Below are 25553 nucleotides of genomic sequence, written 5' to 3'. Positions count from 1 at the left end.
GTGACTTTTCAGGACTATTTTTCTGCATCTAATGAGGTGAAAAATATATATAATGGCTTGGAATGTTAATAAAGAATTCATATGCTGAGTGCTATGGTTACAAGCATAACCTGCATACACTGTCATTAAAAAAAAAATGTATGATGTATGTCTAATTTCATACGATGTAACTAATGTGCAACCGGACACGGCTGTCTATAAATAACATGCTGAGAAGTGCAGAATGTATATTGTTTGTCATAGTACAATAATGTGTCATGCACTCCTTGGCAAGGCTAAAATATGACTCATGTAAACTGATTCTATCCCATGAAATCTAACCAAAATCCAGGACTTTCACATTTATTTTACGATTACATATATTTGCAATGATAAAAGGTACAGTACTGCAGAATAGTTTTCATTTAATTTTCAATCTTGTTAGGGATGAGCAAACTTGAATGTGCTAATTTCATTGAAAATGTGTTGATTTGGGCAAAATTTAGCAAAATTTGTTCATGACAATGGGGACAGCAACATTAAAGTGATTTTGCGCTGTATTTAAAGGTACAATGGTTAATAAATGGCTCCTGAGGTTTATAGAAATACCCTTTAACTATCTATGATCTGTTCTTGTGCCAGAAAAGGCCCCTCATTAGCCTTTTTTATTAATTTTTGTGGGCTAAAGAAAAAAATACAGACAACAAAAAGAAAAGAAAAAAACAAACTAAAACAAATAAATATCAAATACATTTGCCTGGAAAAAAACAGGCATTCAGAAAGTGACAGTATTGTCTTCTAAATGTCTGCAAACTGTCTCTAAAAGTGATCCACCACAGATTATATTTCAGAGGGGCAGTAGGGACTGACACCCGTGTGAATAAGGCCTAATAAATAGGAGTAGATACCAGGAGATGACATTAATGTGTCTTGTACATTAATTGTATCAAGTATAGTTTATATTTACCAACAGATAATATCTGAGATCCAAGTATGTATTCATCCACGTTTTAATAATAAAAATGTGTAAAACAAACATTCAGCTACATTTTTTACACAATCTAATGGAACAAAGAACTTTTCTTGTTTGAAGTAAAGCTGTCTTACACCTGTGCAAATCAAACCAGGCATCTGATAGAACAATGTATAAGTGGAGGTTATATTCAGTGCATGTCAGAATGATCAGTAGATCCCGAGATATAGGTAGCTGAAATCACATGCATGCCATTAGACATCAATATTGGCCCCATCCCCTCTACTGCCTTCCAAATCTCTCCATTGATCAGTGAGGCTATACATCAAACTAAAAGTCCAATAGGGAGGCTTGGGATATGAGTGGAACCAAGTTCTATTCAGGTGTGTGGGAGAGGGAGTGGGGGGTTTGTCACAGTCACAGTGTGTGTGTGTCTAAAATATAATAAATAAAAAGGTGCAGCGCTACAAAAACACAATAATAATGTTCATGAGTATGCCAATAAAGTGACAGTCTGTGCAGCTCTAAGTGCAAATAAGCTGTAGAATCCGCAAATAGTGCTCCAAATCATGTGGTAAAATTACGCACTCACCAGATGCATAAAGTAAATACACATTAAATGACACTGTAGAGATCCCCTTTAGGAATTGGATAAGATCGTAATCCGGGCTAATCCTCCTACCAGGTGTGGTGGTGCTTTTCAGGAGCCCACGGGTAGGTACAGGATCCAACTGGCCAGAGATCCCTTTAAGGGATGGACGGGTGTAGAAGCCTGCTTTAAGGGACTCCCTTCTCTGGATGCTTAAGGTTGGCTGGATCAGGAAGGGCTCTACCAGAAGCTCTTTATTTCTGTTCAGCCAGTTTCAGGATTTAGTCACCTCTGCCAAGCAGCGCACCCAAATCTTCGACCTCCAATACAACAGTCACACTGATTAGTCAACAGTACAACCACACCCAGCAGATCAGCCAGCAGAGGAAGCAGATGGATGCTGAAGAGGTCTTCTTCTCCTGCTAGTAGGCTGCTTCTCTGTATGGGAGTCAGAGTTACTTAACAAGCCATAGAAGTCTATGGTAACCATATAAGACTTTAGGACCCATAGTGGCCTTCACCCCCTCCCTCAGGATTCTGTTATTTTTGTCTCATGGTAAATAAAGCTAAAAATGGGTGGAACATGTGACATGTTCCAAAGGTGAACTTATCCTTTAACTCCATAATGTCAAAATGAATACAGACTGAGACTTTTTGTCCCTTGGAAACCTGTGTACTCCCCAAAATGTCAGACTGAAGGTGACATACAGAACAATTTACTGTCTTTTCTGCTCCCTTATCTTCTAACTTCCCTTTAACTCTGCTAATAAGCAAACAAAGAAGCCCTTGTGGCAGAACCACCCCCCCGTATTGTATTATATCTCGGAAACTCTGCAAATATTGTCTGTAAGCAGAGCTTTTAATAACTAAAAGGAACTATATTTAAAAAAAAAATCATGAAAAATAATTCAAATTAAAGCAAAAGTCATATACAGTAATATGACAAACTCAACTAAATATGTATGTTACCTTGTTTTGGGTAGCAGCAACCCCATGGAGGAATGAACACTTTTTTAAGGCAATGAAAGGGCTTGTGTCATTATAATGTGCAATGGAGACAGTATATGAAGCTTCAAGCTAGCCATACACTACCAGATTTTTCAACATTCATAGGAAAATTCTAAGTATTTTCAATGACTTGCCGAATGTCATTCCAAAGTATTTAAAAATTTTGCTTGCTTTTAAGCACTTCAGTGCCGGGCACTTTAACCCCCTTCCTGCCTAGGCCAATTTTGCAGCACTGTCGCACTTTGAATTACAATTGTGCAGTCATGCAACACTGTACCCATATGAAATTTGTATCATTTTTTGAGACATAGAGCTTTCTTTTCGTGGTATTTAATCACCACTGTGTTTTCTATTTTTTGATAAACAAATGAAAAAAAGATTGAACATTTTTAAAAAATAAAAACATTTTCTTAGTTTCCATTATAAAATTTTGCACATAAGTAATTTTTCTTCTGCACTAATGTGCGCTGATAAGGCTACACTAGTAAACACTGATAACACGCGCTGATGGGAACCGATTGGCTGCACTGATGAGCACTGATGAGGCTGCACTGATGAAGTGGCATTGATGAGGTTGCTCTGATGAGCCAGAACTGATAGGCACTGATAAGCTGCACTGATTGGCAATGATGGGGGCTGCACTGATAATCAGGGCACTGATTATCAGCGTAAACAATGTACTGACATTCTTGCCAGTTATCAGCTCTCCTTTCCTCACACAGACACAGCATGTGAAGAAAGAACTGCCGATAACCGGCAAGTCGGTTTATATGTGATCAGCTGTGATTGGACACAGCTGATCACATGGTAAAGGACCGCTGTGATTGTCCCTTTGGCCCAATCTGTGACAGAACATGCCTGATGCGTACCCCAGGAGCGCACAGGTGGCAGGGTTCTGTGAGGATGTCCATGGACGCCCTCCCAGAAATGGATGACTGCGCTGTAGCTGTCTTACGGCTATAGAGCTGTCACCAAGTAGTAGTATTCGATATTGGAATGAATGTATTTTCCTAAACAAAAAACACATACCGTGTTAGAAAATTCGTTTATCTGAGAAAATATGAAAATAAGGTGGATTTGAGTTCAACCTTAGTTGACCCCACTAATAATTATAAAATCGAACAAATGTTCTTAAAACAAAATATTTTGAACAAAAGTCTACTAGTGTATGGCCAGCTTTACTATCTGTGTCTTCTGCTTTATTGTGTGTTCTTTCTATTATGATCACAATTTACAAAACTGTTTACCTTACATTATCAATGTAAATGCTGCATATATTTTCTTCCACTATCATTATTCCTGAGCAATGCAATGTTTTAACTTTTAACACTGCTTTCCATAAATGTCAATTCACAAAAAGTTATCAAATAGGTTATCACTCCTTCAATAACAATATCTGACCTTTGATAATCAAGAGAGCCTGTGAGTTGTCTATTGAGGAGAGCATTTGAGATGGTAATAAAGTACAGATTTATGAAATAAAATACTGATACATAACAAATAGAGGCTTTTAATATTTAAATATCAGTTTCACGTGGAAAAATAGATTTCAAACCTACATGATATTTGCCTTTAGAATTAAATTTTCTCTAAGAAAATTAAAGTGTGTGTCAAGCCCAACACTTTTTTCTAGTTTTGGATAGAGTTTCTTATGGTTTTTTAGTGCTATTTGGCAGATTTACTTTTACTTCCTGTCCTGCTGACAGTGGTGTCACTAAGCAGGAAGTGAGAAGAAATCTGCAATAGGGACACACACAAAAATAAAATCCAGATGGGGTTCTAGCCTTACCCAACTCTACTAGAGAACGCAAAAAATTAATTACGATACTTATTGTAATTATCTCTTCCTGACTTGACCTGACCTGCTCTCCATGGCATCACACATAGGTTGACCCTGCCTCCCGCTAATCCCTCCAAGATGTTTATCTATAATATTGAGTTCCACCTTAGTAGGGGTATTCTATAACTAGATAGTCCTACTCAGTGTGGATTCGTGTGATGCCATGGAGGTCAAGAAAGGAAAATTATGGTAAGTATTGGTACTCAGTTTTCTGTTTTTCTGATATCTCCATGGCATCACACATGGCAATTAACTACCAAGACTGGGTGGGATACAATAACTTTGAATCTTCCTTAAGAGCAACAATATTTATTGTCCAAATTCAAAAGTACTCAGTGTGGCAAAATCTACACAGTAGTGGGACAGAAATGTGTTTGGCGATGCCCACGTATTGACTGACACCATTCAAGGATTTGCTGCATGTCCAGTCACCTCTTCTTGCATCAGAAAAGAGTTCTCCCTATTAGTCCAACTGATGACCTTGGTGATCCACGCCGATAGTTTTCTCAGGGAAGCCTCTTTACCATTGTTTCTCCCTCTAGGAATCACAAACAGTTGTTCTGACTTTCGTAACTCCACAGTAGCTTTCAGGACTTTGTCTACATTAAGGGGATAAATCGAGCTGCCCTGTGGCATAGTGAAAGTAGGTAATACTGAATAATGTGGAACTTGGATGCTACTTTGAGTAGAATGTCCAAGCTCTGAATGTGGACAACTCTGTTGGGCAAAAACTGAAAAATTGCTCAGCATGCTGTAATCTCTGATACAGAGGTAATTGCAGCCAGAAAGTCTGCCTTCAACACAAGATTTTCAATGCTTCAGGACTCTGAAGGCATGAATAGCGGGCTTGCATCTGAACAGCCATCTCTCCTGAGCACACTCTTCATAAAAGCCAGGCCATCATTTTCAACCAAGTTGGGCATTGGTGGATTACGCTGCCTTGAGACAGAACGTTGTGCCTCTGGGGCAGGAAAACTGATCCTGAATGCTGACCTGGCACAGGTGGGAGAGCCACAGTCATCTGGTCCAGAATGGTAGGAATACCATCGCTGTCCACAATTCCTGGCTAGCCTGTTCAGAAACATGTACAGCAGGAGGAAAGGAAAATGTTTTGCAAGCTTGTCAAAAAGCGGTAAGGCATTGATTGCTACTGCCTGAGAGCTAAGAAATCTTGAGATTGACTTTTTCAACTTAATATTCTGGGGAGATGCCTTTCTGCACCATTTGTGCCCCAATTTCTTCATCATTTAGAACACTTGAGGCAGCAAATATCATTTGTCATTGTCCAAGGCATGGGGAGAGAGTGTATTGCCCCCCATGTTCTCTGGCCTTGATACATATACCGCCAAGATCTGGATTATATTGGACTGTGGCCACTTGATTATCTAAGTCAAAGTGCTCAAGTCCTGCTGTGATTTCCTCCATGCTTCCTGACATACTGTATGCTGTTCTGTTGTCCACATATAAGGAGACGACTTGACCCTTGATCACTTGAGCAAAAGTCTAAAGGGCGGAGCCTGATGCCCTGAGTTCCAGTGTATTTGACATTGTCTAAGAAGCCCCAGTGACCCTGAGTCATCAATCCTTGGTAGGTGTGTGATGTACATTGCAGGTTAAATATAATGGCAATTTGTAATGCTAATTTTGTCAGTCCACCACTACATGCTATTCTTCATGGGCTGAGTAATTAAGATCTGTTGTTCCAGGAAAACAATTCCAAACAATGTTACAGAAACCCCTGTTATAGGGGTTTGATGGGGCCAATTTTTTTATATGTATCATATCAGTCAGTGTTCTCATGAACTTGAGGCACTGTGTCACAGAAAGAGTATTAGCTAAGAGGGCCTCCTTCACCCATTGTTTGGCTACCAGTATCTTTTCTCTCCGGTGAGAAATGGATGTGCTGACTGTACTGAAAGTAAGAGTCTAAGTGAGCTCTAGGTGACTTTTTTACTATCCACCTGCAACTGGTCAATGTAGATAAGACTTCTTCTCTAAAGAAGCCACTGTTCTCTGCTGTGTGCTAGGAGGACTACATTGTCAAGGTAGTGGTGGATTCTGATACATTTCTCCCTAAAGAATAATATAATTGTCAGAAAACTTTGAAATAGTCCAGGGGGACATGGAGAGGCCAAATGGGAGATATATAAAATGATGGCGGACATCTCCAACTGCAAAGCAGAGATACAACTAAATAATTTTTTTAATAGAGAAATAAACATACATATCCTTTAAGCTGATAGACGGTGTCAGATCTTTGGAATAGACTGAATGTGAGATGGTTTGCACTGACTTCATCTTGATCGATATCTGGAGATGTCTTTAATGAGTCTCCCGAAGCTTACTAGCCTTCAGTTCCTGGTTTTCTTCCATACCAAGAAGATTGCAGAATACACCCCATTGAACAGAAGTACACTATTAAACCTATGTCCAGGTTGCCTGAAATCCTAGGTCTAGACCTCAAACCAGACCTAACTCAACCACCAACATAGCTTCAAGTAGTTCTTCCAAAGTGCACGTGTCCATCCTCCAGAGACACTTGGGCAGATCAGCTCACTGAGCCACTAGGAAGCCTTCCTCCACATGCGTGGACATTCGTGCATGTGCTGAATGAACGCTGTTATAAAATGTGACCTACAGCAATTCAGCGCCTATGCACCTAAGGCTGTAATGCATATTGTGCATTCTGCAAATCCTCATATATGACCAGAAGCAGAAACCAGGAGACCTCTTGGACAGAGAACTGTAGGGTAACAATATACAGGCTCAGTTAGGAGTAACTAGCACTGGCACAGTATACATAGCATATACCCAAACTAACACCGTAGGAGACAGTAAATGGATCAGCAACATATAAAACAAGGGTGGGTGATGCTATAGAGATATCACAAAATAATTTTTTTTCTGTCTGTCTTGCTGTTGCAGAGTTCCCCTCACTCCATAACTGGCAAAAATTTGTCAGCAGGACATGAAGTGCCGGGAAAACTCTGTAACTGAGCCCCAAATATTACTAAAGTTCTACTCATTCTTCATGCTATCCAAACTTAACAACAGTTTTGGCTGGACATACACTTTAATTTCCTACATAATGTTATTACAGTAAACATAAATCCAATGTATATGAATGCATGCTGCACTTTGCCATTTCACTTTGCATGGCCTCATGAAATAGGCCCAAAAGTCAGTTTTGGTAGAACTGTTGCGGAGATGATCTGATGCACTCACAGTATGATGTGTTGGTAACTATTTAGGAATATTAGGATTTCCTTAGACATTTTTGCACTAATTGTTTAAATGTTCCCATATCTTTTACATGCAAAACAAAATGGAAGAATTTAAAAAAATAGGACCGGAGGGGGTCTATGTTTTCACATTGCCATGTGGTGGTCTAAACCAGGAAAAAATGATGCACGCCAATGCTGTTAGTAAACATGGTACAATGGTGGGGTGGATAAGGGCACAACATCTGCCAGAGAGTCAGATCTTATTGAATTTTTCCCTTTGCAAGAAAAATAAGTAGAACTTGAATTCTAAAAAATAATTTGAATGTTAAAAAGAGTTCTGCTTTTCTACCAGACTGGAAATCTTTTTTAAGAACATTACCAATATTATGTATTTGAATGGCATATGTTCAATAATACTTTGTACAGAATGACTGATTACAGGCATAATATTCCTCCTCTTGGCCTTTTCTTTTGAATGTCATGAAATCCAAGCAATATTCATTCCTGAGAATTTAGCTCAATAAGGCGTCCTGCAAACACAGCAAGTGTTCCGATGACACAAACTATCATGAAGCCTGCCAAGAGGACATGATCGAGCACCATTGCAACAAACTTCCATTCTTCTGATGCCTGCAGAGAGCACATGGGTTATATTGAAATTGAAGTAAACAGCACACTGGGAATCACACATGGGCTGATTCTACATGAACTCTACCAGACCTATTGCCTTCAAATTAATGGTGGTTTAGTGGTTAAAGCCCAGCTCTGGGCAAAGAACCCCCTCCATCTCTTTCCTACCCCAGAAGCCTTAGAAAAATCAATAAAAACATCAGCTGGTGGTGGGCAGCTACTAAACGCTGCATAGAGCTGCCACTTTTTGTATAGTTTTGGTGAAGAAGTATAACCTTTGTTGGGTCTTTGTTGATGTATGTACCTTCATTAGGGATATTCACCATTGCTATTTTTTCTGTTGATCATTGTCACCAGGAATGAAAGTTAGATAAAATATAATGTCTTGAGCTGTCACTAGAACAGGAATAGAGGGAAATATTTAAGTGCGGTTCAGGTGGTCTATGAGGGGATTTATCTCTGGGGAGATTTAGTTTTACTTCCTGTTGTGTATACAAAATATCCCAGAAGGGACACAGATGGAAAAATTCCTGATTGATTTAAAAAAACCCAAAAACTTTGACTTTAGATGTACTTTAATTACCGCAATACAGAGTCACTGTAAACTTGTCCTAATGTTACTTACTACTAGTGGCTTTCTGTTCAATATCAGTACTCTCTCCTGCAAGACTACCACAAATCTAATGCTCCAAAATTTTTTTTGGCTAACACTCTTATACATTCAGTCCTCATACAGTGAAGGAAATAAGTATTTGATCCCCTGCTGACTTTGAATGTTTGCCCACTCAAAAAGAAATGATCAGTCTAAAAATCGAATGATAGGTTTATTGCAACACTGAGACAGAATAGCAACAAAAAATTCAAAAGAAATGCATGTCTAACACATTATGCACTGATTTGCATGTTCATGAGGGAAATAAGTATTTGATCCCCTTCACAAAACATGACTTAGTATTTGGTGGCAAATCCCTTGTTGGCAATCACAGATGTCAGATGTTTCCTGTAGCTGGCCACCAAGTTTGTACACATCTCAGGAGGGATTTTGGCCCACTTCTCTTGGCAGATCCTTTCCAAGTTATTAAGGTTTGGTGGCTGATGTTTGGCAACTCGAACTTTCAGCTCCTTTCACAGATTTTCGGATTAAGGTCTGGAGACTGGCTAGGCCACTCCAGGACCTTAATATGCTTCTTCTTGAGCCACTCATTTGTTGCCTTGGCCACGTGTTTTTGGTCGTTGTCATGCTGGAACACCCATCTACGACCAATTTTCAATGCCCTGGCTGAGGGAAGAAGCTTCTCACTCAAGATTTGACGGTACATTGCCTCGACCATCGTCCCTTTAATGCGGTGCAGTTGTCCTGTCCCCTTAGCAGAAAAAAGACCCCAAAGCACAATGTTTCCACTACCATGTTTGACAGCTGGGATGGTGTTCTTGGGGTTATAGGCAGCATTCCTCCTCTTCCAAACACGGTGAGCTGAGTTGATGCCAAAGAGCTTGATTTTGGTCTCATCTGAATACAACACTTTCAACCAGTCCTCCTCTGCATTATTCAGATGTTCAGTGGCAATCTTCAGATGGGCCTGGACATGTGCTTTCTTGAGCAGAGGGACCTTGTGGGCACTGCAGGATTTCAATCCTTGTTTGACAGTTGGGATGGTGTTCTTGGGGTCATAGGCAGCATTCCTCCTCTTCCAAATGCGGCGAGTTGAGTTGATGCCAAAGAGCTCCATTTTGGTTTCATCTGACTACAACACTTTTAACCAGTCCTCCTCTGCATCATTCAGATGTTCAGTGGCAAACTTCAGACGGGCCTGGACATGTGCTTTCTTGAGCAGAGGGACTTTGCGGGCACTGCAGGATTTCAATCCTCGTCTGCGTAGTGTGTTACCAATTGTTTTCTTGGTGACTGTGGTCCCAGCTGCCTGGAGATCATTGACAAGATCCTCATGTGTAGTTCTGGGATGAATTCTCACTGTTCTCATGACCATTGACACTCCATGAGGTGAGATCTTGCATGGTGCACCAGATGTAGGGAGACTGACATTTGTTTTGTGTTTCTTCCATTTGCGAATGATTGAACCAACTGTTGTCTCCTTCTCACCAAGCTGCTTGGCAATAGTTTTGTAGTTTTGTGTAGGTCTACAATCTTGTCCCTGACATCCTTGGACAGCTCTTTGGTCTTTACCATGGTGGAGAGTTTGGAATCTGATTGTTTGATTGCTCCTCTGGACAGGTGTCTTTTATACAGGTAACAACATGAGATTAGCAGCACTCCCTTTAAGAGACTGCTTCTAATCTCAACTTGTTACCTGTATGAAAGACACCTGGTAGCCAGAAATCCTGCTGAATGATAGGGGATCAAATATTTATTTCCCTCATGAACATGCAAATCTGTGCATAATTTGTTAGACATGCATTTCTTTTGAATTTTTGTTGCTATTCTGTCTCTCAGTGTTACAATACTCCTACCATTCGATTTTTAGACTGATCAGTTCTTTGTGAGTGGGCAAACATTCAAAATCAGCATTGGACTTTTTTTTTAAGATTAAGCTGTTTGGTTAGAGATCAGTATACCCCATCTTTATTGTATTTAGCCATAGATAGATGACAAAATCTGTGATAAATACCTTATTGGATTCCTGGTCAGATTTCATGGTTTCTGCTATGTACTTGACTCCTTCAATAGCACTCTTGACTTCAGGGTTCTTCAAGATTGGTGACTGGTAAGTCACAGCAGCTGGACCCAGTTTTCCCGAAATTTCTGATATGTCAATGTCTTCGGCAAAAATCTTTGGGCCCTGCTTTTCTTGGGAAGGTCTTTTCATGGTAGAGAAGAACATCATATTTGGGATTGTATCAATAAATACCTGAAAAAATGGGGACATAAATTTGTTTTGCTTTAAGTGTCCTTAGCCTTATTTATGACAGAAGAATTGTCTCAGACAATGCGGATCCCACACAGAACCTACATGCATTTTGATCCCTCCAGCATAGCATGGAAATAGGAAAAACTAAGACTAGGTTCATATATTTGCTGGGCTGGTTTCAGTGCGATTTTTCAAAGGAGTCGGGTGTGGTTTTGTTCACCGGTTCAGGTGCGAATCAGGTGTAAATTTTATAGTGTATGACACTTGAAATTGCACCTGAACTGGACTGAAAATCATACTGGACTCTATTTATAAATGCTCTATGGCTGGTCTGCACATATGAGAACTGAATATGAACCAAGATATACAGCGCTTACATAAAAAGTGCAAAACAATAAAGTGTCCACATGAGCACTTTATTTGTTTTCTGCTTTTTATGTAAGTGCTGTATATCTTGGTTTATTTTTATTTTTACACATTATTGTGTATATCACAGCAGCTATTGTGTAACGGGGGGGGGGGGGGGGGGGGCAATAGAGCGCAGGTGTTTTGGTTAAACATATATGAACTGGCTTCATAGAAAGCCGGTTTGGTTCACATGTCACGCAAATCGGGCGAAGTTCAAAATGCATCCAATTCGCCTATATGTGAACAGGGGCTTACTGTCTGCAATGTTCATCTGCTAGCTTCAGTAAATAGTTTTAGTAAATAGATAGGAAGGTATATTAAGTTTACTCGTGTCAACCTTTTTTTTGGCTTTACTTCAGTTGCTTCCTGGTTTCTGGCCTAGGCTAAAATGATGTTATACATCCCAGGAGTCTTCACGGGCATTGTTTTTCTTTCATCTGTAGGAGAGGAGGGGCTTTCTCATCTAAGCACACCCTCCTGCCTTCATGCCTGAGCTAAGGGCAGAGGGGATTCCAAGAAGTAAATGCTACATGAACCACCTGTCCTTACTAAAGATAGCCATGGTTAAAAATGCTAGGGGGGTGTTTTTCAAAGTGATTTCTCAACAGAATAAAGCATGGCGACACGGATGGATGGTTGCATTTGCTTTGAATATTAAAAGTGAATTAAATAGCATTTTCAGTTTGTAGTGTTCCGATACAGTTTAGTTCCACTTTAAAGCATAAGTCTATCCCAATGGTTTTGATTAGAGTATGGAAGGATTAGAATTTCTGCCTGATTTTTATGGCTATTTGGGGCTCACTCACTGTCCCAGTAACACAAGTTTTACCAGACAGGAAATAAAGGGAAAATTTGCCCACCTGAGGATTTACTCCCCTTCCTGACCAGGCCATTTTTTGCGCTACGGCGCTGTATTGCTTTAACTGACAATTGCGCGGTCATGCAATGCTGCACCCAAATGAAATTTTACATTCTTTTTTCCCCACAAATAGAGCTTTCTTTTGGTGGTATTTTATCGCCTCTGCATGTTTTATTTTTATTGTGCTATAAACAAAAAAATTGACAATTTTGAGAAAAAAACAATATTTTTGACTTTTTGCTATTAAATATGTCCACTGAAAAAAATATTATCTATCTAAATCTAATTTCGTCATAAATGTAGGCCAAAATGTATTCTGCTACATGTCTTTGCTATAAAAAAAATACCAATATGTGTAAATTACTTGGTTTACATGAAAGTTATAGTGTTTACAAATGGCAGTAGGCAGTATATATAATGGAATTGAAAAAAAAATTTTTTTGTACGAGAAATGGCGGTGATCAGTGACTTATGGCGGGACTACGGGACTGCGTCGGGCATTCTGACATTGGGGGGAACTGACTTGGTGTCACTGACATCCCCTGTGATACCAATGCAGTGATCAGTGCTAATAAAAAGCACTGACACTGTACTGATGGCACAGGGCAGGAAGGGGTTAACATCTGGGGCGATCAAAGGGTTAACTGTGTGCTGTTTCACTATGGGGGCTGTGTGCGTGCTTCACTGTAAGCACACTGCTTTGTATGGCTCTGCTATGCAGAGTCATACAAAGCAGTGTGCAGGAACTGACAGGGGGGAGATCTGTGTTGTTTATACACAAGTCTCTCCCCCTCTAGGAGAAACCTGGCGATCACCAGGTGCCAGCGAGTAATCACCGGCTGGGACCTGGTGATTGATATCCAAGGCCGTGAATGGTGGCGAGAGTAGGGCGCGCGTGCCCCCTATCCGGAACTGCAAAATCACATATATATACGTGATTTTGCACACCCGTACCACCCTGTAGCAGTATTTCTGCTATAGGGCGTTGTGGAAGCGGTTAAAGGAGTACGAAATATCCCTGTTGCAGAATTTCCCTCGCTTCCTGTCTGGTAAACTGTTGTCACCAGATTAGTAAGTGATGGGCGATCTGTCTGTATGTGGCTTAACAAAGTCCCAGATGGCAGTACAAACTCAAAAAGGGTTGCTTATTCAGTCATAAAAAAGTTTTTGGCTGGACATTTACTTACTTACATTTATTGTGTAAATTCAAGAGGCATATGTATTCTTACTTAAATGTTGCTGTTCTTTGTCTATTTCCTCCAGATCTGTGCAGTAATCCAATGTGAAAGGCTTTGTACTGTACTGGAACTTCCTTTAATAAAGACCAGTTACTGCTGCTCTCTCTCCTTGTGCAGACTGACTGGTCTTGTCTCCACCCCCTCCTGTAGCTTCTGTTGGAAGCCTGCAGTGGGTGGGACTGGTGGGCCCCTCCCACAGCTCTTTTCTTCGCACAAACTATGTACAGTACAGTGATGATGTACTACTACTTTTATATGGTAATATCTGGGTTTGCAAGGGCTTTTGGTTCACATATAATAGATTTATATCCTTTGTGGCTATTAAGGTATATATTCAGGTGGAATTACAGTATTTGTAGCTGGAGTTTAGCTTTAAGTGCAATAAGCCTCTCTGCTGAAGTCATCCCAGCACAAAATGGATTCTGATTGAAACATGAAGCTTCTACTTCTACTTCTACTCCTTTAACTCACGGCAACTTCATGTTTGCAGGTAAACCAGTTGAATAATAATTTTATTTGGTTATATTTTATACTTTATATTTTTGGGGTTGATAAAAGGGTTTACAAACATGTGTTCTACTGTGTACATACACTACTTTATGTTTCAGATGTAAAAACGTTTTTGGAGGGACTGTCCCTTTGTGGCAAAATCTTTATTTCAGTCTTTCCACTTCAATTGTCGCTTTCTTTTGGTTAGACATAAAGGCCAAAGTAAATAACTTTGCTATTTAAAGCTGAACTCCAGACAAATAGTGTGCAGTTCTTTAAAAAAATTCTTACAATTAAGTAAATTTACTTACAACTACAATAAGTAACTCAGTCTGTCTTGATATCAGGCCCATGTCATCCTTGGCAAACAGCCAGAGAGGGGGGCATAGCTCTAGGAGCAAAGTAGGCTCTGCCGTTTACATATGTGCTGGCAGTAAAAGAGAGCACAGTTATGACTTAGGCCCCTTTCACATGGGGCCAGCTCCACCAATTGGATCCGCCTGCTCAATGGGGGATCTGTCAGCTGATCCCCACTAAGCAGGAGGATGACAGGTCTGTGTCTGCTTCGCTTGTGCAGAGCAGACATTGACACAGCCACTGTTCTCTATGGGGCAGTCAGATGTAAACGGATCTCCTGTCCATTTACATCTGATTGTCGTCTGATCCGCTAGAATCAGGGGTGTGAAACTGAGGGCCCTTCAGCTGTTGCGGAACAACAAATCCCATCATGCCTCTGACTGTGGGAATCATGCTTGTACTGTCAGCCTTGCAATGCCTCATGGAACATGTAGTTCCGCAACAGCTGGCAGTTTGACACCCCTGTGCTAAATGGATGGAGAACAGCTCCCCATCCATCTGTTTTTAGCGGATCGGATGCAGGCGGGTGTAAACGGACATATGAGAATGAGAATAATGGCTGGTCCGATGGGGTCTGCCTGAAAAACAGACGGACTTGATCAGTCCACCCATGTGAAAGGGGCCTTAGAAGTTTGTTGCTGCTCCTGCATTGTCCAATCACCAGCCAGCAGGTGACCCCACTGTATTCTTTAAGCCTAAGGTCTTCTTCACATGGCCAATTAGAGCCATGCACCACCAAATTCAGGTACTTACACTGCTTGCATTAAAAAAAATAAATGTAATGATTAAGGAATTACATTAAATTGTTTCTTTGACATTTGCCTGAAATTGAGCTTTAGCCCAGGTTCATTCTAGAATTGTCTTTGAAATCTAGTGAAGTTACATGATTTCAAAGTCGGATGTCAGTGCGACTTCAGGTGCGACTTGGAAGACATTTGTGCGACTTCATGCACAGATGTCTATACAAGTAGCACATGAAATCGCTAAAAGTAGTGCATGAATTACTTTGAAAATAGATTAGAACAGTTCTATTGCCGATCATAGGGTGCGACTTGTCATGCAGTTTGACACTGTCAAATCTCATTACAAGTCGCATTGGTGTAAACAGATGCCTTAAAGTGGTTGTAAATCTCAGACATTAATATGACCAAAACATATCCCTCTATAGTGTGTGTTTGTTTCAAGCCAGAGCACTAAGTGCAGCACAGTGGCTAAATGGTTAGCACTTCCGCCTGGCAGTACTAGGGTCATTGGTTTGAATCCCAACCATGGCACTACCTGCCTGGAGTTTGCATGTTCTCCCTGTGCCTGCATAGGTTTCCTCTGGGCAGGGCTGTGGATAAGGGGGTACCACCAGTCCACCTGCATGGGGCCCAGGCCAGCAGGGGGGCCCAGGCAGCTGGGTGAATCAGATAAGGGAAGAGAAGGTGATCAGAACAGTGGGGGAATAATTACTGGAACCAGTCCCCTGTGTGGCTCTCTCTGCAGCATCTGAAAGCTGGATTCTTCTCCCTCCCACTGGTTTTCAACTGCAGCAGAGAGAGCCATACAGGGGATCCCTGTGCACATCTGATTCACCCAGCTGCCTGGGCCCCCACAGTGCCGCCTCCCCACTGGCAGCTGCAAGCACACAATAGGATCCTTCATGACAGAGAGTGGGGGAAAGGTCCAGTAAATATGTCACATTACCAGCCCCTTCCTTTCCTAAATTAACACAATAAATAATCGGTACTGATCACTCACTGTGTTCATTCATAATTGAAGCATAGTAAACTGTGTGTTTTTTTTTTTTTAAAGGGCCCCTGTCAGGTTGGCTGTCTGGGGCACCATGGTTTCTAACAGCGGCTCTGCCTCCGGGTACTCCAGTTTCTTTCCATACTCCAAAGACATGCAGGTAGGTTGTATTCTGTCTAAATTGGCTCTAGTATGTGTATGTATGAATGTGAGTTATGGACCTTAGATTTTATGCCCCTTGAGTGTTAGGGACTGATGTGAATGTACAATATCTATGTGTAAAGCACTGTGTAAATTGACAGTACTATATAAGTACCTGAAATTAATTTTAATAAAATTCCGTCAGCTGCCCCATTCCTCAATTCCGATGAGTTTTCCTGACACCAAAAAAATTATGACACCAAAAGAAAAATGGCGAGGGGGGGGGGCAGAGTCTGTGATTGACAGCCTCAACTCTGTTCCAGTGTGCTGTGTGAAGGGGGGGGAAGTGTCTCCCTCTCAGAACTCTCCTCACTGATATAACTGCAGTTCTACTCCCTGTTTTTCAGAGCGGAGATATGCTGTGTAAACTCTGCATTTTGAACGGATGTAGGGGAAAGATGGCTGCAGATAAACAGGTACAACTTATGTAGGAGGATTTGTTTCATCTCTGTATATAACCTGAGGCCAGTCACTTCACTGGGCATGTGTGAGGGTTTACAGCCACTTTAAGGTTGGCCATGCAGTATACATTGCGGTTGTACCATCTCTGTACAATTTAATTTAGAGTTACTAAAACTGTGTAATATTAGGACAAACCTAAGCAATCTATACGATTAGTATCTAATAAGGCAGACCCTTGCACTATATAGTTAATGGTAAATCTAAAAAAGATTGTACAATCAGATAGTATAGTGTGTGGTCTGCTTGAAAAAGATCAACCAAGCGTGTGGGCATAAAACAAATGCATTGTTTTGTACAGTCCTAGCTTACCTTCCTGACCCAGGGAGGCATGATGTGAGTACTCGGAGAGCGGTGATGAGTGTTGATGACAATGACAGTAATAATAATTGATGTTATGACCAGCACCATGGTGAATAACATATATTTTCCAATCAGGGGGACAGCACTCGAGGTTGATGGGATCAGTTCCACAATGACCAGAAGAAACACAGTCAGGGACAGCAGGACAGAGATACTTAGGGTCATTTTCTCACCTGCAGATCATAAAAGGAGATTGATAATCATCATTTAAATTGTGAAATTTATTTTCCAAACAATATGTGGGGGCTTATGTAGATCCTCATATTACATCATATTGAAAAATTTGAAGTTGATTGTACAAAGATTTAACAGTCATATTGAAATGTGTATGATGACCTCTCTTAGATTGTAAGCTCCAAGGAGCAGGGCCCTCCTATCCCTCTTGTATTGAACTGTATTGTTGCTGTATTGTCTCCCGTTATATTGTAAAGTGCTGAGAAAACTGTTGGTGCTATATAAATCCTGTATAATAATAATAATAATAATAATAATAAAAAACTAGGGAAGAAATAAAGAAAATAAGGAGATAAGGAAAGAATTTAACATTTTTTTGCGAAAAGTGTGTAGTAAGATTCCATGTTTAAAGCATAAGTGCTTGTTCACAATGCTGCCCAACACAGCCCAATGCTGCTGGCGTGAACAGCCCCCATTTCAGACAGTTGTTTTCTTAGGCTACTTTCACACTGAGGAGCTTTTGAAGCGTTTTTGCATTAAAAAAAAAGCACCTGAACAGGTCAAGAAAAATGCTTTCCTATGTATGTGAATGTATATCTATGTATGGTTTCACATTGAAGCGTTGTGCTTACGGTGCGGTGTAAAAACTGCTTACAGCATCTTTGAGGCATGTTTGGGGAGTAAAAAAAAAAAACACCCCAAAAACACCAATTCCCATTGAAATCAAAACGCCTCTGAAAAACACCTCTGAGAAGCATTTTTGGTGCAGTCACTTATCCTTTACAAAATGCTCATAAAGCATGGCAAAAGCACGGTAAAAATGCCTATGCGTTTTTGCTGTGGTTTTGCGGCGGATCAGTGTGAAAGTAGCCATTATCTTGGATAGAGTGGGGAAAAGTCAAAATTTGTGTCCTGTTTAATCTCTGCCTGTGACTCTATATGAGAGATTTTCCCTCTTTCCCTACCTGTGACACCTGTAGGACAGAAGAAAAGCATGGATACCAATTAAAACACTGTTGGAAATGATAACCGTTCCTTGCTCCACTAAGAAAATGTGTTTTTGTCTTTGTCCCTGTTGGAGAGGTTTCAGGTTACTTTTTGTCCTTATCAGAAATGAAGGGAAATTTCCCTGATAGAGAAACAGCAGTAGAAAATTGACAGAGGTTCTGTACTGCATTGGGCGGCTATTCCAGTGCGGTGTAACACAGCAGCTGGTGTGAATAGACCCTCACCCTTCCTTAATCCAATCCAAAAAAAAAACTTTTACTAGAGTTGGGATTTAATTTCCCAGAGAATGAAGCCTAACCAGTAACTACTGGCGACAATTCCTCCGTTTGCCCCTGCCAGGATATTCAGTTACAGTCAGCCCTTGGTTCTAGAATTTCAAATATATGCAAAAACATATAACCAAATCTTAAAAAGCATTTAAAGTGCTTGTAAAAACTGTATGTATGAAGGTAAAAAACCTGTGTGCATCAGCCCCCTTAACTTACCTGAGCCCTATTGCGATCTAGCGATGTGCACAAGAGCCTCAGCTCTCTGGGGACTCTCCCTCCTCATTGACTGAGACAGCAGCAGGAGCCATTGGCTCCCACTACTGTCAATCACAGCCAGTAAGCCAATGAGGAGAGGGAGGGGACAGGGCCAAGCTGCAGCTCTGTGTCTGAATGGACATGCAGAGCAGTGCCTTAGAAGTGAACCTGCTTGGGTGCCCCATAGCAAGCTACATGGTCTGGGAGAACTCCCCAGGAGATAGGAGCCAGGAGCGCCAGTGGGGGACCCGAGAAGAGGAGTTTTTGGGAGCATTTTCCAAGCAGAAAAAAACGCTGAATGCTCCTAAATGCTACTAAAATACTCCTAACAGCTTTTTCCAAGCTTTTTTTTTATTCATGTGCTGTAAAAACGCAAATGTAGCACTGACACTCCTAAACGCTTCCAAGCACTGCTACAAGCCATCACAAAAAACACTATTATCAGCGTTCTTCATCCAGTGTTTTTTCTACCGTTTTTTTTAGCCTATAAAAAATGCTAGTGTGCATGGAGCCTAGAGCATCAGTTTTAATTTACTTTGTATTTTTTTAAACAGGAACTTCTCCCCCATGTCAATTTTTCCCCTCTTACCCCTGTAGCTGAGTTTTGCACAAAGAAACATACCTACATGTCCAGCAACCCGCAGTGTTCTATAGGAATCCAGCGCTCTGCTGATCAACACCCAGTTCCATGCTGTCATCTTCTTTGGTCATCATCAGGGGACTGCATGTCTCTTCCAGATTCTTGAAGCTGACCCCATGATGACACACGTATACCATGTCATCAGGGGAGTGGCTGCAAAATGCAGCAAGAGACAGCCAGACTGCCTGGTGATGGTGCTGTGTGCAGTAGAGTACCCTGTGGCCTCCTGGGTTGCATGATGTCAATATCCCAGAAGGCTGCAAGCAATGATTATGTGATTCTTACTTAGGCAAGAAACTAAGAAGTGCAAATAATAATTATGTAAAGGGAAGAGGGGAGGAGGGGAAGAAGGAAAACTGAGTGTAGAGAATGAAGGTCAACTTAAAGGTCCCATAGTCATGAGCAGGGGCGGATTGACCATTTGGAAACTCGGGCAATGCCTGAGGGCCCGGGGTCAGTAGGGGGACCCATGAGATGCCCCTGGTACCTTTTTCATAGGCTTTTTTGAGTTTGAGCAAGGACACAGGGGCCCCATGATCCCCTATTGCCTGGGGGCCCCATGAGTTGTCAGTCCGCCCCTTGTTACTACTCATGCTCAGGGCAGAATAGTGTCCCTAAACATGAAATAATATTGTCAATCCTAAGAAGTTGCTCTGTCCTTGTATAATGAAAATACCCAATTTTTATATAAATGTATATTTTCTTTATTGAGAGTCTAGTTACCCAGGCATGCACGTATATTGTCCAGTATTTAAAATTTAAAAAAAGTAAGTATACACACGTATTATCATACTTTTTCTAGCCAATATTAGGTTGTAATGTAAATTGAACTGCAAAGCTAATTCTATTATCCTTTATCCTTAATTCTATTATTCTTTATCCCTTTACATACCAGAGTTAGATTTACATTTCTCATGTATGTTACAGCCTAACTCAAGCAATAAAAAAAAAAATGAAAGAGTCAGCAAGAGTAAAGATTTATTTCATTTTTTTCTTTTTGTGACCCAATGCCAGGTATTACAGCATGTAGGCATCATCTGGACTAAACAGCAAAGTCAGCAATAAACCGTAACACTGTCATGCTGTTTTTTCAGATGCTATGCCTGGGGGACAAGGGTCACACTGGGCCAGAGATTCAGGCAGCTCTCTAGGGCTGGACCAGCTCACTCAACCAACTCCAGGCAAGGTCATGTATGAAAATTGCACCAGTCTTCTAGCCACTCTTTTTCAAGGAAAGTTCACACATGTTCTCAACCTATGTGGTGCAGTGGTTCCTGAATGTCTTGTGTTAGACCAGAAGAGCCACTTTAGACATTTCTCATGTATGCTATAGCAGGGGCGGACTGACCATTTGGAAATTTGGGCACTGCCCGAGGGCCCAGGGTCAGTAGGGGGACCCATGAGATGCCCCTGGTACCTTTTTCATAGTCTTTTTTGAGTTTGAGCAAGGACACAGGGGCCCCATGATCCCCTATTGCCAGGGGGCCCCATGAGTTGTAAGTCCGCCCCTGGTCATAAATTGAAGATTACATAATTTAGCATTTTTTTACCAAATCAGATGATAATCTTATGTCTTGGGGTGCATGCAGGCTGCAAACACTGACAATAGTTGGTTTTGAAATTTAAAAAATGAACAGGTTAGAAAGTCAGCCCTTCTTCTATCCCCACTTTTTATCCCCACTTTTTTCTTTCTCATTTTCCATAAACAGGCCCTTTTGGCTGAGTGCATGTTTATAGATTGCTATGCATGCTGTTAAGCCTGCATGTTCATCTGTCCCCTAAAATCTGAAGCCTTATGGGTAAAAAATGTTTAGAGGCTCATGCAACTGAAATATGAAACTCATATGATAAACATATTCTAATAATAATCTAACATACCTGAATCAGTGGGAAGGTAGAACACCAAACCAGTCAGAAATGAGAAGAGCAGACAAGGAATGATGACATTGACAATAAAGTAAAGAGACAGCCTCTGCAGGACAAAGTGATAAGTTATATCCAGGTATGGAACATCTGGGCAGCAAGTATAAAAAACCCAGTGCTTCCAGCAGCGATAATCCTTCATGAGCCACTCCCCACTCTCCATGAAATTACTGAGGTCTGGACGGTCATTTTCCTGAAATATATAGTATTAGAATAAGTGGTCACACTTATAACACCCCCAGATGCAGTGCACATTATTGTTGGCCTTATATAGGGGTCAGTTTATCTACATTAAAAGAAACCTGGACAAGCAACAATTTCCCAAAACTTTAGAGAGATGCTTTATAGAAGTGGTCTCAGGAAAGATATTAGAAAGATGGACCCACAACATGGCTAAAGAACCAAAAACAAAGGGGTATAATGTTTTATACTGTAAGAACAAGAAGCACTACCAGCAGTTATTCATTTCACCAAACAATTTTCATACTTAAAAATAAATATGAAACACCAACATAGGGCTGGCCTAGTCAGTTTTCTTATTTGAGATATATTGAATTTTTGTAAATGTAATCCTAGTACCTCAGAGTGAACAAAGAAGAAAATAAAACCTAAAATTAAAAGTAAGATGGTTTCTAATTAAAAAAAGGGTTGGCTGACTGGTTAGCACTGTTGCTACAAGGGGAATGAGGTTGAATTACTAAAGAATTATAGACTGTTCACTTAGCTTAGTGAATAAGCTGAAGTTGTGCTCACTCTATTCACCCAATCACATGCAAGCAAAACCATGTATTTTTAAATCTCCTTTAATAAGATTAGGTATCAGAGTGAACACAGCTTCACCTTATTTACTCAGGTGAACATCTTCAAACTGTACATGCACTTTCCACAGCAGGGGCGGACTGACTATTTGGAAACTCGGGCACTGCCCGAGGGCCCGGAGTCAGTAGAGGGCCCCATGAGATGCCCCTGGTACCTTTTTCATAGGCTTTTTTGAGTTTGGGCAAGGACACAGGGGCCCCATGATTCCCTATTGCCCGGGGGCCCCATGAGTTGTCAGTCCGCCCCTGTTCCACAGTTAACATTCACTTTACTATTGTTTCTGTAGGCATCTTGGAAATATGTACAGTTTAGGTAGCCAACAGCTGGCCCAGGATTTTGGTCCTTGCTGGCCCACCTGTGCTATAAAAAAGGGGACAGCTAAGGTCCAGGAGCCGAAGTGGGAGTAGGATATAAATTATAATATATATCATCAAATGTAGTACGGCATCTGTTATATAAATAGTAAAGTATTATAGCATCGCAGTATTATAGTAGATCCTTTGCTATTTATATAACAGATGCCATACTACATTTGAAAAACAGAGTACACATATTATCATCCAAATTTTTTATGGTCATTCATGCACACCATATATTATATGATATATAGTATATAATATATTTTATCGCTTCCATCCATCCAGATAGGTATATTTGCACTTTGATGTATTTTGATGTTGTATATACTGTATATATTTTTGTCTTGTTGCATTCATTATGTCAGTATCTTTCACTGTAAAAGCCGGCAGGCCAGCCCACACACACAGTGAGAACACCTGAACTGAACGATCCCACACAGTGACAGATCCAACACAACACACCACCACCGACACTGACACAGATCAGCACAGATCTTTAGGACGGCCCATATGTAACCACTGAGGATTCATTAGTGAGCATATATAAGAGAGGGACAGACAGAGGTAGTTGGCTCTGAGGAAGAAGCTAGCCCTCGAAACGCGTCAGCCTTTTGGATATCCAGAATTCTCATCACAGACAAATATGCAGTGCAAATTGGGCAAAGCTGTTCCTTCATGATGTGCCTTTTATTTATTGACTATTGTGAGTAGAATACCTATTTTTTAACATTCAATAAACATACTTTTAAGGTGATGCACTAGGCCGGTGCGCCCTCTGTTTGTTTTTCTCTATTCAGTATATTTGGACTGGTTCTTTGAGGGCAGCAAGGCATGCATATCCCAAGAATTTCGTTACGTGGTCCCAATGACATTGAGTCTATCCCCAAGTGCAGGAGTATCTCAGTTTTCCACTTCTACACTACTGTATTAACCATTATGAGCCTGGTCTGAAGTTACTCAGAGGGGTGCATGTTGGTTCTGGCATTTTCCAAAGAACCCGGGTCTGTAAAGCACTACGGGGTATGAAGCAACACTACTACAAAAGGGTTAACTTGGCAAGACAAGAAGAGGAATGTAGTTGTTATGGGTAACCAAGTGAAGGAACAAGCTACAAGCAACCAGTCATTACGTATGGTACCTGGTGACGGGTTCTCTGATAGTGAGGGGTCGATGTTCTGGCTCCCTCCCCAATGGTCGGAATCCAATAGCAACTAGATCTGAACCTGCGTTGCAGAGATTCATGGCCTGGTCATGAGGGACGGGAAGTAAATAATTAAGTGAGAGCACGCATGAGGTTCATGCTAGGTGCTCGGTGGGACCCCATTCTGTTAATGGGAGTGAGGTAATAGAGGTACGCTGGACTGGTGGAGAAGGCACAGGCTCAGCACATCCACCCTAATGCAAACATACAAGTTACAGTGTGTAGTGACATAGGACAAGTTGCTTTTCAGAGGAACTCTGCACTTTATTACTGTACACAGTGATGGCTCATCTCTAAGTCGGGAAACTGCCTTAATGTTAGATTTTTCACATGACCGCAGTTTTCGCCTGGTCTCGGGCATTGATGAACATGCTGCACGCAAGAGGTATCCCCATGTGCACTGGTGCAGATAACCCTGCCCACAGTCTCATGCAGAGGGAAAAAAAAGTATGTTCTTGTTTGAATGGTAAGATCATGCACAGGTCTGTCAGATCATGCTGTCACTGACAGCTGAAGGTCTCTACTAACGATTGGAGACCAATCAGAGTGGTTCTGAATCATGTCATGAACATGGCACCCATTCATAGTGATCACTTGCAGGCTGAAGGTTTATTCACAAAATGAACATCCTGAGCCGACAGATGCTGCTGCAGCCTGAATGGTACTGTGCTTCTGTTTACTACTGTAAATGTTAGATACAATTACGGTATTGTAAAATGAATAAATTAAAAATGAAAAAATCAACTGTTTGTTCATTTGTTAACCTATAACAAAAGCATTGCTATTTATTAAAACAGTGTACCATAGAAAAGTCTTATATGTCCTGAAATAACAATGTAAAACTGATTTAGGGAGGCACATTAGTCACAGATTTATTGCCTTGTTAACTGACACATACTGACATGCATACTAAATTTAGTCAGGACATTTAGGATTCAATGACCTCTGGTCATAAAATGGTTTCTCCCTCCATCACTTAAAAGAATTCTTATTATACTATATTTTTCTTGCAGTATCCTAGCTGATCCAATGGCTACCCTATCCTCACCCCTGGTTGGCACCTACGGATAATGATGTATCAGTGATGTGCTGTTCAGGAATATTGTGAGTCCAAGCTGGTCAGAGAAGGCGGTTTGAATGATGCTGGGTACCATTCAATCTGGAAGATCAGGGGCATCCCAGAGAATTTTCTGGCATAAAATACTCACTGCTGGTGACAGTAATATACAATGGGCTGAACATTTTACATTTTTTACATTTTTTTTTAAAGTAGAGTTGGGCTTGACATATATTTCTGTGTAGACAAATTTTTTTTTTGTGGAAACTTCCACTAGAACTGTCAATAGTGAAGTTCCACTATAACATCTCAAATGACAGAATCTATTTAATATTTATAACAAATACACTTCTTACCGGGTTTATTACCACCAAATTGCCATCATAGGTCCATGTACCAAGCTTCATGCTGCAGTTCTGTTGGTCGAATGGAAAATATGTGACTATAATCTCACAGTAGCTTTTGAAAATAGCTGGAGGCATCCATGTAATTTTTCCTGTGTAATCCACAAGGACCTTGGTATCCTTGACAATAGCAAAGTCACCATCAGCACTATAAGGAGACAATATCATGGGTTACAAATGGGATTGCAAAGGCTGAGGAGATCTGTTAAAAGTTCCTTAGTCCCTT

The 25553-nt window shown here is 40.8% G+C and overlaps 1 protein-coding gene across 1 annotated transcript in view; it reads right to left on the bottom strand.

The window, feature by feature from the left end:
* Positions 1 to 973: 973 nt before the first annotated feature.
* The window catches only part of LOC149451610 (acetylcholine receptor subunit alpha-1-B), a 58066-nt gene continuing 33486 nt past the window's right edge, over positions 974 to 25553 (bottom strand). Inside the window, exons 5-9 of the mRNA XM_089690475.1 lie at positions 25280 to 25475; positions 21443 to 21680; positions 17168 to 17391; positions 10871 to 11110; positions 974 to 8243 (exon numbers count right to left, since the gene is read on the bottom strand). Coding sequence (XP_089546601.1) covers positions 8112 to 8243; positions 10871 to 11110; positions 17168 to 17391; positions 21443 to 21680; positions 25280 to 25475 — 1030 coding nt within the window. The 3' untranslated portion in view covers positions 974 to 8111. The remainder of the gene's footprint in view (positions 8244 to 10870; positions 11111 to 17167; positions 17392 to 21442; positions 21681 to 25279; positions 25476 to 25553) is intronic.

The sequence above is a fragment of the Staurois parvus genome, unplaced genomic scaffold (assembly GCF_062004578.1).
Source record: "Staurois parvus isolate SC_StPar_1 unplaced genomic scaffold, SC_StPar_1.0 ptg000530l, whole genome shotgun sequence".
Taxonomy (NCBI): Eukaryota; Metazoa; Chordata; class Amphibia; order Anura; family Ranidae; genus Staurois; species Staurois parvus.
This window is presented reverse-complemented; position numbering and strand designations above follow the sequence as displayed.